Below are 16,445 nucleotides of genomic sequence, written 5' to 3' on the forward strand. Positions count from 1 at the left end.
TCTAGTGCACACTACAATTTGTACCCATAAGTCAAAATTGTGAAACTGTATAAACACAACCTGAGATTCAAGTGCTGCCTTTTATTCAGCAAAAATAAAAGGTACTTGTATATGAGGAACAACAGTGACATCCAGTGGATACTTAAAAAAAGAAATCTCACACACCTGTGATAAGCATAATTGCTAGAAAAGAAATGGTAGGTTATTATGCTTTCCTGAAATATGTCTCTAAAAATTGTACTATGCAGACCAAATGTATCTTAATATTTGCTGTCCATCACAAAGGTAAAAAAAACCCTGTTTTTAAACTGTAAACTTACGTTAACTAAACAAGGTCATTAGGATTCTGAAATAATTTCTGGCAAATGCATCCCCTTTCAACGCATATACACCCATATGAACATGCAAGTAGCTACTTAAATACACATACACAGATGAGAGCATATTCCAATGACTTTCTGATAATTAATGTCATTTTATATAAACAACAGCTGACTTGTGACTTTATTTGCAAATAAATACTATGTTCAGTTCACTATGATCTATGGGATCAAAAATCATGAGCATTTGGATATTAGCCAAAATGTTTGTGTTCACGACAAACTCAAGAATTTTAACAATTATTCTTCATTACAAAATTTTTTTACTGGAAATGAGCTTTTTGATATTTCTTGGTTTCAAGTGCTTCAGTCATTAAACCAGGCAGTTGAAAATATGCTGTTTCTTAATGGATTTACCACACAACAGAATAAAGCATAGCAACCAGTCAACTGAAACTGTTCGCAAACAAACCAATCTGAAAGTTATTCATCCAGTACCTATACATAGTGAATCCATTTGATTACAAGAGGGAAGATCAATTTGCGAATATATCACACACTTAAGAAGGTTCTGTATCTGTGTCATTGTAATAGTTAAACCAACTCTCATGGCAGAGAGTGGAGAGTTTAAATCCTCACCAAGCTAATTGACTATATTGCAGCAGGATGTTGATAAGTCTACTCCAATAGAACAAGATGCCACTTAGAAGCATAATTCCCACCATCAACATAAAAGTATGAAATATGATAGCTCTTCTGTCATTTGCATGAGAGATATTCATGGACAATGCTCTCAACATTTTTCAGCTGGTTCTGTTGGAGTGGCATAGCTACCATTTGTACTGAAATACTGACATGGCTCTTTTGCTAGAAATAAAGAGCAAGTCAAGAAAAAAAAAGGGCGGGGGAATTGTCCAAAAAAGAACTAAAAGTCATTTATCATAAGTGTTAAGAACCTATATCCTAGAGCTCACTGCTTCAATGTCATACCAAGGTAATTTGGAAAGAGTGAAAGAGCATGCCTTATGACAGTGGTCCAGAAAAAAGGGGTGGCAAAGAGAGAATAGAGGAATGAATTTTAATAGCTTCCAGGTCTTCCTACATATTAAAAAATGACCTAAGCAGCTACAATATTTTTAATGGTATGAACGAGGCAATCTTACCTAGACCTATGTGAGGAAGGTGTTCAAACAGCGTCCAGCTGTGGTCATCTATGTAATGATTCTTCAGTATTAACAAATGGCATACATCTCTGGCTGTTATATCACTTGGCACTTCCAAAGCTCTGCTAGTATCATCCTCACTGTATACTTTAATTACCTGTAAAATAAATGAGTATACACAGGAAAAGCTAAAGTGTCCATTCCTTTAGAACTGCACAGCATTGGTTCAATCTGCAGAAAGCTTCCATGTCCCCCTTTAGAGGCTAGATCTCCACAATCTTATGAGACAAAGATGGTGCTGTAAATTCAAGGACCCTAAAAATGTAGTTGTACAGAAAACTTAGTGAAACCAGGTCTGCATTTGTTGGAAGAAATTAGGCAAAGGGAGGTGAATTAATCTGAGATGTAAACAATTCTGTAGGGAACATAAAGGATAGATGCCACAAGACTCTTAAAAATTTTGAAAAGCATGAATCAGGCAATAAAGGATTGAGGCACAAAGAACAGAAGTAGAATTAAAAAACAAACCTGAATGAAAGTGCTACATGCAAAAGATTGCCATGGTCTATGAGAAACTAACAGGTAGTTCAAAATATTGTGAGAGAGAACATAACACAAGGGAACAGATTTAATTATTTTCTATCCTTACGCCTTCTAAGTTTCTTCCTATTTTATATATTTTACAGATTTGTGCATCCGTCTGTCTGTGACTCCATGTTTAAGAACTCCTTCACCAAATTTGGTATGCAGCTTTCTCTTACCCTAACTTAAAGGAAGACCAGGGTTCCATTGTTCCAGAAAAAACAGGAAGTGCTGGGAATGTGACTGTTTTCCATAACCTGGAAAGAGAGGGGCACAGAGAGGAGGGATGCGATACTGAGACTGACTGCTGGGGGCAGTGATCCTGCAGGAGAGAGCTATATTCAGAGTAAGGCAGCTGCACCACAAAAAAAGAGTGGCCAACAGGGCTGGGGCTCTGCCATTTTGCCAGCCACCAGACGGGAGAAGTATCACCCTGCAGGCCATGGGAGGGGATGCTGCAGGCCAGGAGCAGCCTCCAGAGGCTGGTCTCTCCATTTAGCCTGCAGGCCATGGTGAGAGAGGAAAGCTGCTGCAGTCCATGGCAGGGGAGAAGTGGAGCTGCAGGCCATGAGAGGGAGGAGATGCTGCAGGCTAGAGGCAGCCCCCAGAGCTTGGTTCCCCCCTCCAAACAGGCTACAGGCCATGAAGGGGGCCCCCGCTGGAGGTGGCTTCTGGGGTCCTTCCCCTGCACCTCTCCCCACTGGCAGTCTTCAGACTACAGAGAGTTCCCAGAATCCTGGATGCTTGGCAGAAGCCACTGCCACCAAAGCAAGTCTCCCCCCTGAGCAAGTCCTAAGCTCCCCACTCTCTGCCATGAGCCCCACACACACTGAACCCTGAGCCCTCCACTCCCTGTCGTCACCCCCACATGTCCATCCCCTATCCTGAGCTCCCCCATTCCTGCCTTAACTCCAGCACCTCCACCACACCAAACCCTGTACCCTCAGCTCCCACGCCTTACCCTCATTCCAGCTCCCTCTACCCCATCCTCACTCCAGCTTCCCACCCCCTTTTTATTTTGGCAGAAGATACATAAACTGCAAATATTGTCTGCCAACAACGTCTACCCATTATTTGAATCACTTTCCTACTTTTATTAATACAAATTTATTTTTCCTTCATCTTTGAAAAATACAATAATTTAACTAAAGCATGTACACTTTCTTCACTCCCCCCACCCCAAACCCTAGTACTTCACTTAAAGACCTGAGCAATTCCAGGTACATCTGTTAGTATTCTTTATATAAAAATGTTATTTTCTGGTGATCTTCAGCAAGCAAGAGTTGTTGACTTGAACATTTCAGTAAAGATCCACTCTTCTCAAAAAAAAGGGGGGGGGGAAATGTTTAAGTGCAATATAACTTTTTGGAAAAGAAGTGAAGGTTTGAGTTGAAATTTCTCATGCTTGCATCCAGCCAAAAGATGAAGCTCAGATGCATACAGCAGTCAAGTTACATGTGATTTATTCAATTTCACTGAAAGATTAAGCTAGAGCCAATCAAATGGAAGTGATTAAACTTGCTATTGCCTTATTTTCTGAGTGCTGTGCACCTACTCCTCCAATTAAAGTCAACATGGAGTTGCTTGTGATCAGGAAACTTTTTAATTTCTCAACTTGTTTGCAATTATAATGGTAACTTAAAATGGAATTAATTCTGGACAGAAGTTTGCATTTGCCTTATTTTTTCCATTTTTTTAAAGAGAGATAACAAAAATAAACAATGAAAAAATATAGAAGACACCTGGCAACAGCATGGATTCTCAACTTCATTGTGGTTTTAGAATCTTAACATTATCACTGAAATAACATAACTATTTTGAGTTTAATTTTAAAATGATGGTCATATCAACATATGAGGTAAGTGCATGAGAAATATGCATATTAAAACAGTTTTCTACATCTTCTGAAGTCCAGTAAAATGGCATAAATCTGAAATTGAGCCCTTTGTTTTTATCAAGTTGTGTTTTATTTGTTCTGGGCAAAGTATTTAAATAATTTGTAGATCATGTCATTAATATCTTGCACAAACACAGAGTTTCTTCCCTAGTGCATATATTTTCTAGTAGCCTGAGACAACACTAAACTAGATAAATTGATGTCTCACTTCCCTGGGAAGTCCATGACATAGTGAGAGCCCTCAGCATTTTCAAGTTGTTCGTGGTATTCATTTTTAAAAATTCTTTACTACATTTTCCCCCCACTGTATCTAGGTTCCCTTTTATCATAGTGTGCATAACTCATCTGGTCCTCTGAGATTTATACGGTCCTCTGAGATTTATACACCAAGTTATCATGGCTTAATACACTCTTATTCTGTCATTTAAATGAGCTATAGATATCTTACCTGCTTTTAAAACTTTCCTTCATGAAGCAATCCTGCATCCCTTAAATATTTGCTTCAACCTTCTCTGAATTTCATCTCAATCAGTGAAAAGCGTATTGTGAAGCACCTCATCTACACATCAGCAGTAGTGCACTGAAGGTCAACTCTTCTCCGGAACTCTGCTCCACCATCTGACCCTTAGCTACACAGCTGGCAGGATATCCCAGCCCTAATTCATGCAGCCAGTGCCTTAAAAAGGGACAACATAGCCTGGGCAAATGTTGCTATTGCCACAGCAGAGAGACAGCTAATCTAAATGGAGCCTGAATGCAAGGTCACTATGAGTCTGCATGGCAGGCACAAATTGTCATTTAATAATACAATGGAAAAGAGGTGCCTCAACATAAGGGAATGGCTCCTGAGGGGCAGCAGAGATTGTTTGTTAGCAATGGAGTTAGTTCCATAAAGCATCTTCAATTTGCATCATACTCTCATTAACTGTTTTTTTTAAAATGGCACCCAGCTGTTCTCTCCATGTAGACGTTGGAACAGATCTACACATTGAAATGATGGCTGCCAAAATTGGACAAGAGATTGGAACAATCTAGCAAAGAAGACACACACACACACACACACACACACACACACACACACACTGACCCCCAAGCCAAAGAAAGCCAATCACCCCCTACTAGCGGGTAGGATACATGTTATCTTGAAAAATGTAGCAAAACTGTTCCATTGAGTTCTGTTACTTCAAATTATTTAAATTCGGCTGGGAGACAACTAACTGCTTGTGGCCTAAGAATTTCTCTCTGAACTTTAGTTACAGTTTGATGAAGCAAGTGTAACAGGGTAAGTCTCATCAAATTAGAGTGACCTTTTGTTTCCTTATAATTAGGGGAGGGAAAGTACCATCTGCATTGTCTGAGTATGTGCATTTGAGACAAGTCCAGGGCACACTCCTTAGGAATGTACTTGTTTCAAATGTCTCCAAGATTAGAGCCAGCTGAAAGAGGTCATGTGGAGATTCCTCCCTTCCTCAAAATAAAGAGCTATACAGTTCTTTCTTGCCAGATCCAGGGAGAAAAGAAATGCTCACTAGTAGTAAAATGAGGATAAAGTCATGACTAAGAATGTGACTACACTGACCTCCCCGATCTACAACCTACAAGAATGCCTACAAGGCATTCTCTATCCATTTCCTTTCTCTTGAAACCTACCAAGACTAGAAACAAAAAGATAAGGAAAATAAAGGCGGCTTCCACCTTCCTTTACTCATTTAAAGCACCTGGCAAGTAAATTTGGGCCTCAGACCCTGGTACTAATCTACTTAACTGGTTGGTCCCCAGCTTAACTGGTTGGAAGAATCCCAAGCATAGTTACAAGCTGGGGACCAACTCAGCTGAGGGAGAGGCTGAGGGAGTTGGGTCTGTTTAGTCTGCAGAAGCAAAGAGTGAAGGGGGATTTGATAGCAGCCTTCAAATTCCTGAAGGGAGGTTCCAAAGAGGATGGAGAGAGGCTGTGACAGATGGCAGAACAAGGAGCAATGGTCTCAAGTTGTGGTGGGAGACGTCCAGGTTGGATATTAGGAAAAACTATTTCACTAGGAGGGTAGTGAAGCACTGGAATGGGTTACCTAGGGAAGTAGTGGAGTCTCCATCCCTAGAGGTGTTTAAGTCTCGGCTTGACAAAGCCTTGGCCGGGTTGATTTCGTTGGGATTGGTCCTGCCTAGAGCAGGGGGCTGGACTTGATGACCTTCTGAGGTCTCTTCCAGCTCTATGGTTCTATGATTCTACATGCAATGGAAAACTCATACCTTTATTTATAAAAGCAAATGACTTAGCTTATTGGCCAAAATGCAGGATTCCACCTGCCCATCATGTACAGTCTCCTTAACTAGGTAGGTTCCCTGGGTGTAGTGGAATGTTGGTTTAGGGAGTTTAAAGAACCTTCCCAGGATTTTCTCTAAGTTTTTCAATCAACCAGTTCAATTTTTCAGCTTCTATCATTAACCCACAAAAGAAGCAGGTGTATAAAGAAAAGATTATCACAACTCACAGACATTACATTATGCAGTCATGTAAAAGGAAAGGAAGAAATGATCATGACAGATTTCTCCATATACATTCTAAGTTAATTAAGTATTTGTATTACCTTAGAGCACCAATATGGCCTCATTTACCCCAGTATCTGAGCTTATCAGACGCATGTATGAATTTGTGCTCCTAGCACTCATGTGTGATGGGGAATTATCACCATTTAGCAAGACAGTAATGTTACATCTATACTACGAGCTTTGCCAGAAGCGTTTATGTGTCAAAAAAGTATAAGGATCTTGCACAAAAAGGGGGTTTGGAGCAAAAAGGAAATGTCCACAATGCTTGCTTTTGCGTAAAAACGGATCGGAAGAGATGATGAAAATGAAGCGTGAGAAAATGCTAATCCATGCTTCATTTGCATTGCCTCTTCTGGCAAAACTCATAGTGTAGATGTAGCCTAAGTGACCTGTGCAAAGTCATACAGCAAGTCTTTGCTAGAGCAGTCTCTTGGGTCCTAGGCTATTGCCCTAGGCACTGGACCATCCATCTTTTTGCTTTAGAATATCCCTGGGAAGGAAACTTCTCTGTTTCAGCCAAGGATGAGACCATTTCCACATAGCACTAGAACAAACAGAGTTCCAGAATCAAATCAAGGAAACAAACCAAGGCCAAACAGGGAAAAATTCAGGAACAAGCACAATTAAATGGCTACCTAAGGCATAGCTGTTCGTACCTTGAAGTAACTTAAGTCCATATAAACAAATATACAGGAGCATGCATAAATTTCTAAGGGTATGTCTACACTACAAAGTTAATTCGAACTAACAGCTGTTAGTTCGAATTAGCTTTAATAGTGGCTATACATGCAAACCTCTATTTCGAATTTAATTCGAAATAGCGGAGCGCTTAATTCGAACTTGGTAAACCTCCTTCTATGAGAAGTAACACCTAATTCAAATTAAGTAGTTCGAATTAAATGCTGTGTAGCCACTTAGTTCCAACTAGCTGGAGGCTAGCCCTTCCCAGGTTCCCCTGGTGGCCACTCTGGGCCAAACCAGGAAAACTCCTCTCCCCTCCCCCAGCCCCAGGGCCCTTAAAGGGGTAGACTATGGCCAGATGGCACTTGCCAGAGCCAGCCCTGCCAGCAGTCTCTGCCCCTGACCCAGTGGCCCTAGGAGGAGCCAGGCAGCCAGTGACAGCCAGCCATCCCTCACCCAGTCCCACAGCACCCAGGAGCCAGCCAGGGGCAGTAGACAGCGCATGCCCTCCTGGACTAGTGCGGAGGTCATGGACCTCATTGAGGTTTGGGGGCAGGCCCCCAACGTCCATGATCTCTGCACTTGGAGGAGAAACGTGGCCGTCTATGGCCACATAGCGGCCACCATGGCCCAAAAGGGACACAGGCGCACCCAGGAGCAGGTGCACATGAAAGTCAAAGAGCTGCAGCAGGCATTCACCAGGGCCACCAGGGGCAGCGCCGCAGCAGGGGCTGCCACCTGCCCCTACTTCCCCACCCTCAAACAACTCCTGGGGAGCAGGGCGGTCCACGCCAGCCCAGGAGGCAGCGAGCCGGGTCCAGAGGGTCCTGACCCAGGTGCACCGGAGGGGCCATCGCCAGCTGTTCCGGCACTGGAGTCTGCAGGGTCGGCCAGGGAGGCCATACCGGCTAAGTGCCAGCACTGTCCTGTGCCTGGGGGGGGAGGCGAGGAGGGAGACCAGGGACTGCGAATGTGGGCCATACCTCCCATGGATCATGCAGCTACCTGTGCACATGCAAGCACATGCCATGCCACCCTTGGGCAGGTGGCTCCAGCTGCGTGACACTCAGGGGCCATGGCCCAATAGGCACATGCATGTGTGAAGAGACCTGACACGCTCCCGACCCCGGGGCGGGACCCAGCAGAATGCTCTCCCTTCACACGCCCCCTCTACACAGAGGCAGGGGACATCTCCCCCCCCACCTCGGCCACACTATACACGGCACAGGGGCGTGGGTGCGGACTTGGGGCAGCTCCCAGTCCCGGGGAGAGCCAGACATCCTGACGATGGCCTCTGTGCAAACACAGCAGCTCTGGCAGTGCAGAGCATGGTCGCCTTCACGATGCAGGGTGGGAGCTGGGCATCATTCACTGTGTCCCCAGGGAGAACTGACCACTTCTCTTCTTTCTCTACAGCTGTACAAGCTTCTGGTACAGGGTGCACCACCCTGCCTGGAACATGCTCCCACACCCACGGCCTGCTCCAGACCACCACCATGCAGCAGGAGTACTGGGACCAGCACCTGGGGGCCCTGGAGCCCTGCACTGCACCGTCCAGACCTGGATGCTGGAAGACCTGCAGCTCCGCCAGGAGCAGCTTGTGGAGGACAGAGCAAGGAACTGTCACCTGCAGACCCTCCTGCAAAGCATGGTGCCCTGTGCCAGTCCAGTCCTGCACCTGCTGCCCCCCCAACTACTGTCCCTCTTCCCATTCCTGCCCCCCTTCCCACCTCTTCCTCCTCAACCTCTACACCCTCCCCCTCAATGTCCACACCCCCCACCTCAACCTCCGCATCCTCCTCCCCATCCTCCCGGGGACACCGAGGCCCCCTCCCTTGCCATGCTGGGAGGTGGTTGGCCCGGCGAGACCCCCAACTCTAAGTGCTGAGCTTCCCCTCCCCTTCTTCCCCTTGTTTCCCCCTTCCAGCTCCCTCCTCCCAGTTTTCCCCTTCCCCTCTCCCGCCTACTCCCCCCCATCTCCCCATAGTTTCATTCCCCTTCCCCAGTTGGGTTTATTGAACACAGTTAATATTTTTGACACTACGTGTCTTTTATTTGACACCAGGAAGGCGGGGGCTAGGGCTAGGGTTAGGGTAAGTGGAAGGACGTGAGGCAGGAATGGGGCTCGAGCCCCCAGTAGGGAGGACTGGTGTGGCTTTGAGGGCTCCTCTGGGTGAACACTCTCCCGCAGGGCCTCCTGGATCCTGACAGCCCCCCGATGGACCTCATAGATGGCAGCCTGCAGCAAGTGCAGCCGGGATGATGGCAATGACCCCACGAGATGCCCAGGGATAGGTGTGCCCAGGGATAGGTCTGGTTCCATGTTGCAGAGTGCTGTGATGTCCCGAGTGAGGGCAAGCAGAGCATTCCAAGACAAGAATGCTTTGCTGTCCCTCAGCAAGGTGGACCAGCAAGCAGAGAAACCTGAAAACTGTCTGTCTGAGATGGGGGGGGGGGGTTCGGGTCCTTTTAAGCACAGACCTCGACTAGCCTAAGGCAGCAGCCCCACACACTAAGTCCGACCCTGATGCCCTTTTGGCACTGGTTCCGGGCAGCCTTACCTTCGATTAGGGTCCACTCAATGTGGACATGCTATTTCAAATTAGAAAAATGCTATTTCGAATTAATTTTTGTGTCTAGATGCATTATTTTGAATTAGCTTAATTCGAATTAACTAATTCAAATTAAGTTAATTTGAAATAGCACTGTAGTGTAGACATACCCAAACTAGGTTGTTTTGAAAGACTCAGTTGAACATTCAGATCACCTCTAAAAGTGAAGGAGCAACTACATAAATGGAGTTGGCAGATGGAAAGAAATAGGACTAAAGATGTGTCAGGTAAGAAATAACATAAGACCACCAAAAAAAGCTGGTCTTTTACAAACCAAGTAGTGGCTGCAGTATTATGCAAACGTGAGCAGCAAATGTTATGTTCAGTACCATTCATGTAGCTCTTCACTTAAAACTGATTCCTTCTGGCAGTTAGAAGTGTAGAGTCAAATAAAATGCCTTCATATTACTGCATACATCTGAAATTACTATAAACAAGAAGCAGCAAAACTACTTAAGCAGCACCCACATACAGGAAATGCTTATGTTTTCCCTCCTTCCCCCCAAAAAAACAGTCACCCATGAAAATGAGGGAAGGAAAGGAGTTCCAAAATGAAGCTAACACTACATACTTCTCACTTTTGTCTTCTGTGGTCAGTGAAGTTAAGGGCAGAAGATTATCAGCCATATCTCTGAATTCCACATCCTCATTTGTGTCAAGTGTCACCAGTATTTAACGGTCTAATGTTTTCTTTGCAGAGAACGCAATAGAATTCTGTGTTCTTATTATATAAAGTAAATGACACATTCAAGGCTGGATTAAATCATTTGGGGTTCGATGAACACACTGTAGGAATTGGGGATATCCTCCCTTTCGAGCCCCGAGGGGACAGGATACTTGAGGAAAGGGGTGTGAGCCAAGCCCCAAGGACTGAGGGAGAGCAAGAATGCTCTGTACTCACCCTGCAACTGCTCCTGCTATTACCGGTTATCCTGCTAATAAAAGGAGCAGAATATGTTCTTTTTTGGGCAGCAATTTTATATGGGAAAACTAGGCTAAACTATAACAGAGGTTTCAAGGTAAAAATGCAAACAATCCTGGAGCTCATTAGAGAAGGAACACAGGCAGACTAGGAGAACAAAGCTGTCTGAGGAGTATTTACATTCCAGCTTTAAATTAAAAGTTGGAGAGCTTCTCTACTCTTTATAGTATTATTCCCCGATAGTCGCCTACATTGCCCAGGCAGATTTGTCCATTGACCTGGAACAAAATACATGCCATATCTCCCATTGGTTGTTATTTCTACTGTGGTCAATCCTAAAAGACCTTTAGAAATAATGAAGTATCTCAAACATGGAGAGAAACTGCCTCAGAGATATATCAATCTAAGTTGAAAAAAGACAGGTTAACATAAGAATGGGGGTAAAAGGAGAGAACGGGGGTGACAGGGAGAATGCAGTTACTATCTTATGATTACAGAAGAATTCCATGACTAAAGGACAACAAGTACAACAATATCTGTGGCAGTAGACAAATAGGTATTCAAGGCTGGGAAATGGGGATGATGTTATAAGTCACAAAAGTGGATATGTATCAAATGGCAGAGTTATGAAAGGCCTTGAAAGCAAGGGCAAGAAGTTTATGAAATGAAGAAGGAAAAAGCCAGTCTAAGATTTCAAAAAAAATTATCTAGTTCAGTGGCTGGCAATAACCAGCACATGGGCTGAACGCAGCTCACCAGAGTTAGCCCCGGCAGGATGCCGGTGCTTTATTTATCTGTGCCTCCACAGGTACAGCTCCCGTTGGCCACAAAACTCCATTACCAGGCAATGGGAGCTGCTGGAAGTGGTGCAGACTGGGACACCGTTTCCTGCAGCTCCCATTGCCTGGTAATGGCGATCCGTGGCCAATGGTAACTTCAATCTGCCATACCTGCAAAGATGTAGGTAAATAATAATAAACTAATCCCAGCAAGCCACATCCATCTTTTGCCTACTGCTAATCTAGTGTATATAATGTGAGGGGACAAAGTAGTCAGATAAGAGATGGTTTACAGTGTCAACACTTGAAATGAGGTTCTGAATGACAGATTTTGCAATATCAAAAGTAAAAAGGATTGGATTTCAGGGATTTTCTAGAGGAAGCAGAAAGGTTTGGACATAGCATGACTGTGCACAACAAGGGAGAAGGAGGAGTCAAAGAAGACATCCATGTTACGAAAGGATATTAGTCTTGTTAATGGCATATGATTTAGTACATTGTGCTGAATTCTTCTGGACAAATTAGTGTGTGTATACGCTCAAATACATCAATAAGTAACTGGATATTCATATATATCAGAATAATTCCAAAGATGCATATAAAATTTCAGTCATAAGTATGGGAAATACTTTGGGTTTTTTATGCTAAAACTAATCAATTCTTTGTGCTCTAAATAAGCTACATTTATTCTTTTATACACAGCTATGCAAAATCATGTCTACTAAGTAAGAGATTTACTCTTAGCAGAAATAACTACTCAAAGTCTCCTGATACACTTCAAGGCTAGATAACAGTCTGAAGGTTAAGTTCCAACTTACTGGAAGCCTAATTTTTTTTCCAAAGGAGATGAGATTAAAATAATAGGGCTAGGAAATGGCCAAGCACTCTTCCAAACTGATGAGAAAGCAATTTTCTTCCAACAGATTTCTGCCAAAAAGACAGGAGTATGAGCAGAGAAAAACACTAAACACAGCCAATTCCCTTGGTTACTATATGAAGAATGTTAGATGTTCAAAGAAGTCAAGAAGAAACTGAATAAGTCTATGAGATGTTTTCCAAGAACTGAAAAGGGAGAGGGGGTGGAGTGCAATATTAACTGTGCCACTAAAGCATGTCAAACTACACCTTATAATAAATGATGAAAGTATGTGTTACCTGCTCAGATTTAGACCTAGGGAAAAATTACACATTTACAACCTCTCTCTCTCTCTCTCACACACACACACACACACCCACACACCCACACACCCACACTTCAGACGAGCTGAGCAACATTTTGTCATACAATTCACATTAGATCACTGTGAATTCTGTGACTAAAATCATCTGCAAAAGCCACAGCAAGTGTAGAGACTAGAGTGTCAGTGAGACACTATCATACTGCACTGAACCAAATACACAGTATTTTAATCAAATGTCAATATATTTAGCATGTGCATGTTAGAAAAAGCAAAAGGCTGGAAAGGGCTTTTTGGGGTTTCTTTGTTTTTACAAAGATGGTAAAAACCAACATGCTGACCTTTCCTGCTAGGTTTTGTTTTTAAATTATTCCTTTGAAATGGCTAACAAATTAAAATAACACATCTTACTGCATATTTGTTTACAAATATACATATTTGAACATTCAATGGAAAACCTAAAAAGTTCATTTAAGATTCAGAAACCTGTAATCGTTAAAGGATCTTCAGACCTGAGAAAATGAATAAGAGGAACTTAAAATTCAATCACAGCTGTCTTTAAGGTAAAATCAGCCTTTTGGCTGTATCTGCTCAACCTCAAAGCCAGGATTTACAGTATGCTGGGGAGACAAATATAGCAGCAGATTCACAACAATCTAAATGCCTAATATTCAAAGAGATTCACTTGGAATATATGTCCAAACTCACAGTCCTGTTAAAAAGGCATGGGGGGAGGGAATGTGGTTATTTGTATGATAATAGCAGACAGTGACCTCAATTGAGGCTGAGGTTCCACTATGTTAACTGCTGTACACATCAAATAGAAGACAGACACTGCCCAGAAAAGCTGACAATCTAAGTTAGACACACACAGAGCAGAAGAGAAAACAAAATACATCAAATGGTGAAGTGATTTACCAAAAGTTGCATATAAAGTGGGCAGTACAGCCAAGAACAGAAGCCAGGTCTCCGGACTTCCATAGCCGTGCCTTGCCTAGCAGACAGTGCCACTTATTTAGTTTCATGTAAGCAAACATTTTTATTTCCCCCATTTTATTAGAGAGCAGCTGAGGACAACAGACATGGCTGCTCTTTGACATTGACTGCCTTCCGCAGCATAGGGCTAATAAGATCCCAAAAATTCAAATTCAAGTTTTTAGCTATGTGTGTATTACTCTCCTTCTCCCATACAATGTCTGTCTTACATAAATCAATTATAAAACCCTACACTATGCTTGCACAGGACCTAACAACCTGTCCCATTCTTGTTTGGCCCTTAAACAACATTGATAAAATCATAGAGCTGGAAGAGACCTCAGAAGGTCATCAAGTCCAGCCCCCTGACCAAGGCAGGACCTATCCCAAATAAATCAACCCAGCCAGGGCTTTGTCAAGCTGAGACTTTAAACTTCTAGGGAGAGATTCCACCACCTCCTTAGGTAACCCATTCCAGTGCTTCACCACCCTCGTAGTGAAATAGTTTTTCCTAATATTCAACCTAGACCTCCCACATTGTAACTTGAGACCATTGCTCTTTGTTTTGCCATCCGTAACTACTGTGAACAGCCATCTCCATCTTTGGAACCTCCCTTCAGGAAGTTGAAGGCTGCTATCAAATCCCCCCTCACTCTTCGCTTCTGCAGACTAAACAGACCCAACTCCCTCAGCCTCTCCTCATAAGTCATATGCTCCAGCCCCCTAATCATTTTGGTTGCCCTCCGCTGGACCCTCTCCAATGCTTCCACATCCTTTTTGTAGTGGGGGACCCAGAACTGGACACAATACTCCAGATGTGACCTCACCAGAGCCGAATAAAGGGGAATAACATCTTCTCTAGATCTGCTAGAAATGTGCCTCCTAATGCACTCTAATATGCCATTAGCCTTCTTGGCTTCAAAGGCACACTGTTGACTCATGTCCAGCTTCTCATCCACTGTAATCTCCAGGTCCTTTTCTGCAGAACTGCTACTTAGCCATTCAGTCCCCAGCCTGTAACAATGCTCGGGATTCTTCTGTCCCAAGTGCAGGACTCTACCCTGGTGCTCACTGACCCACTCTGGACCCTATCCCTGCCTTCCAGCACATCTACCTCTCCCCCTAGATTAGTGTCATCTGCGACTTGCTGAGGGTGTAATCCATCCCCTCATCCAGGTCATTAATAAAGATTATGAACAAAACCGGACCAAGAAAAGATCCTTGGGGCACTCCTCTAGAAACTGACCGCCAACCTGACATCGAGCCATTGATCAATACCCATTGGGCCCAACAGTCTAGATCACTTTCTATCCATCTTACAATCCATTTATCCAATGCATATTCCCTTAACTTGCTGGCAAGAATATTGTGGGAGACCATATCAAAAGCTTTGCTAAAGTCAAGGTATATCACATCCACTGACTTCCCCATATCTACAGAGCCAGTTACCTCATCATAGAATCTAATCAGATTGGTCAGGCACGACTTGCCCTTCATAAATCCATGTTGACATGTTGGCCTGGGGGAGGGTGCAAGAGCAGGCTGGAGGCAAGCAGTCTTGGTGGAAGGGGTGAGGGTGTGAGGCCTTGGCTTGGGGGAGGAGGTATGAGTGAATGGGTTGGTGGGTGCAGGGTCTCAGCAGAGGGTGTGTGTGTGAGGGTGCAGGGTCTCAGTGGAGGAGGTGTGTGAGGGGGCTGGGGGTGCAAGGTCTCAGTTTGGGGGATATGAGTGAGTGGACTGAGGGTGCGGGGTCTCAGCTGAGGGAGTTTGTGAGGGGGCTGGATGTACAGGGAGGGGCGAGGCCATCTGGCTCCTGACTCCCCGGAGCACCGGGAAGAGGGGAGGCCATACAGAGAATTGCAGGGTCAGGTGGGCGAACGGTGGATGAAGGTCTGCAGCCTGAGCTGTGTCCTCACCGTGTGAGCCCTGCTCAGCCATTTTGGGTTGCAGCGTGCCCTTTCTGATCACCCTCTTATTGCTAACATGCCTGTAGAAACTTTTCTTGTTATCCTTCACATCCCTTGCTAGCTCCAATTCCAATTACACTTTTGCCTTCCTGATAATTCCCCTGCATGCTCGAGCAATATATTTATACTCCTCCCTAGTCATCTGTCCAATTTTCCACTTCTTGTAAGCTTTCTTTGTGTGTTTAAGATCACCAAGGATGTCCCCGGTAATCTAATCCAGTCGCCTAACATATTTGCTTTTCTTGCTGAGCATCGGGATGGTTTCTTCCTGTGCCTTCAATAAGGCTTTCTTCCTTTAAGATACTGCCAGCTCTCCTGGACCCCTTTCCCCTTCATGTAAGCATCACAGAGAATCCTGTCCATCAGATCTCTGAGGGAGTCAAAGTCTGTTTTTCTGAAGTCCAGGGTGTGTATTTTGCTACTCTCCTTTATTGCTTTGGTCAGAATACTGAAATCTACCATCTCATGATCACTGTTTCCCAGGTTGTCACTCACCTCTACTTCCCCTACTAGTTCTTCCCAGGTTGTCACTCACCTCTACTTCCCCTACTAGTTCCTCCCTGTTTGTGAGCAGCAGGTCAAGCTGCGCATAGCCCCTGGTCGGTTCCTTCAGCACTTGTACCAAGAAGTTATCCCCAACATTCTCCAAAAATTTCCTGGATTGTCTGTGTACTGCTGTATTGGTCTCCCAACAGATGTCAGGGTGATTAATCATTAATAATGATTTTCATCCTTCATTTTGGGTATGTCTAACCTACAGCTGGGAACATACTTCTCAGCTAAGGAAGAAAAGAACATGCTATCTCTGCTTGAGACAGTCCT

The 16,445-nt window shown here is 44.0% G+C and overlaps 1 protein-coding gene across 5 annotated transcripts in view; it reads right to left on the bottom strand.

Annotated features, from left to right (window-relative positions):
• The window catches only part of GRB14 (growth factor receptor bound protein 14), an 88,376-nt gene that overhangs the window by 43,819 nt on the left and 28,112 nt on the right, over positions 1 to 16,445 (bottom strand). For all 5 annotated transcript variants that reach the window (XR_012905197.1, XR_012905196.1, XM_075933511.1 and 2 more), the window contains exon 3: positions 1,484 to 1,640. Coding sequence is in view for 3 of the 5 variants with exons in the window: in XM_075933511.1 (XP_075789626.1) it covers positions 1,484 to 1,640 (157 nt within the window). In the remaining 2 variants the exon portion in view is untranslated. The remainder of the gene's footprint in view (positions 1 to 1,483; positions 1,641 to 16,445) is intronic.

This window comes from Pelodiscus sinensis, chromosome 7, assembly GCF_049634645.1.
Source record: "Pelodiscus sinensis isolate JC-2024 chromosome 7, ASM4963464v1, whole genome shotgun sequence".
Taxonomy (NCBI): Eukaryota; Metazoa; Chordata; order Testudines; family Trionychidae; genus Pelodiscus; species Pelodiscus sinensis.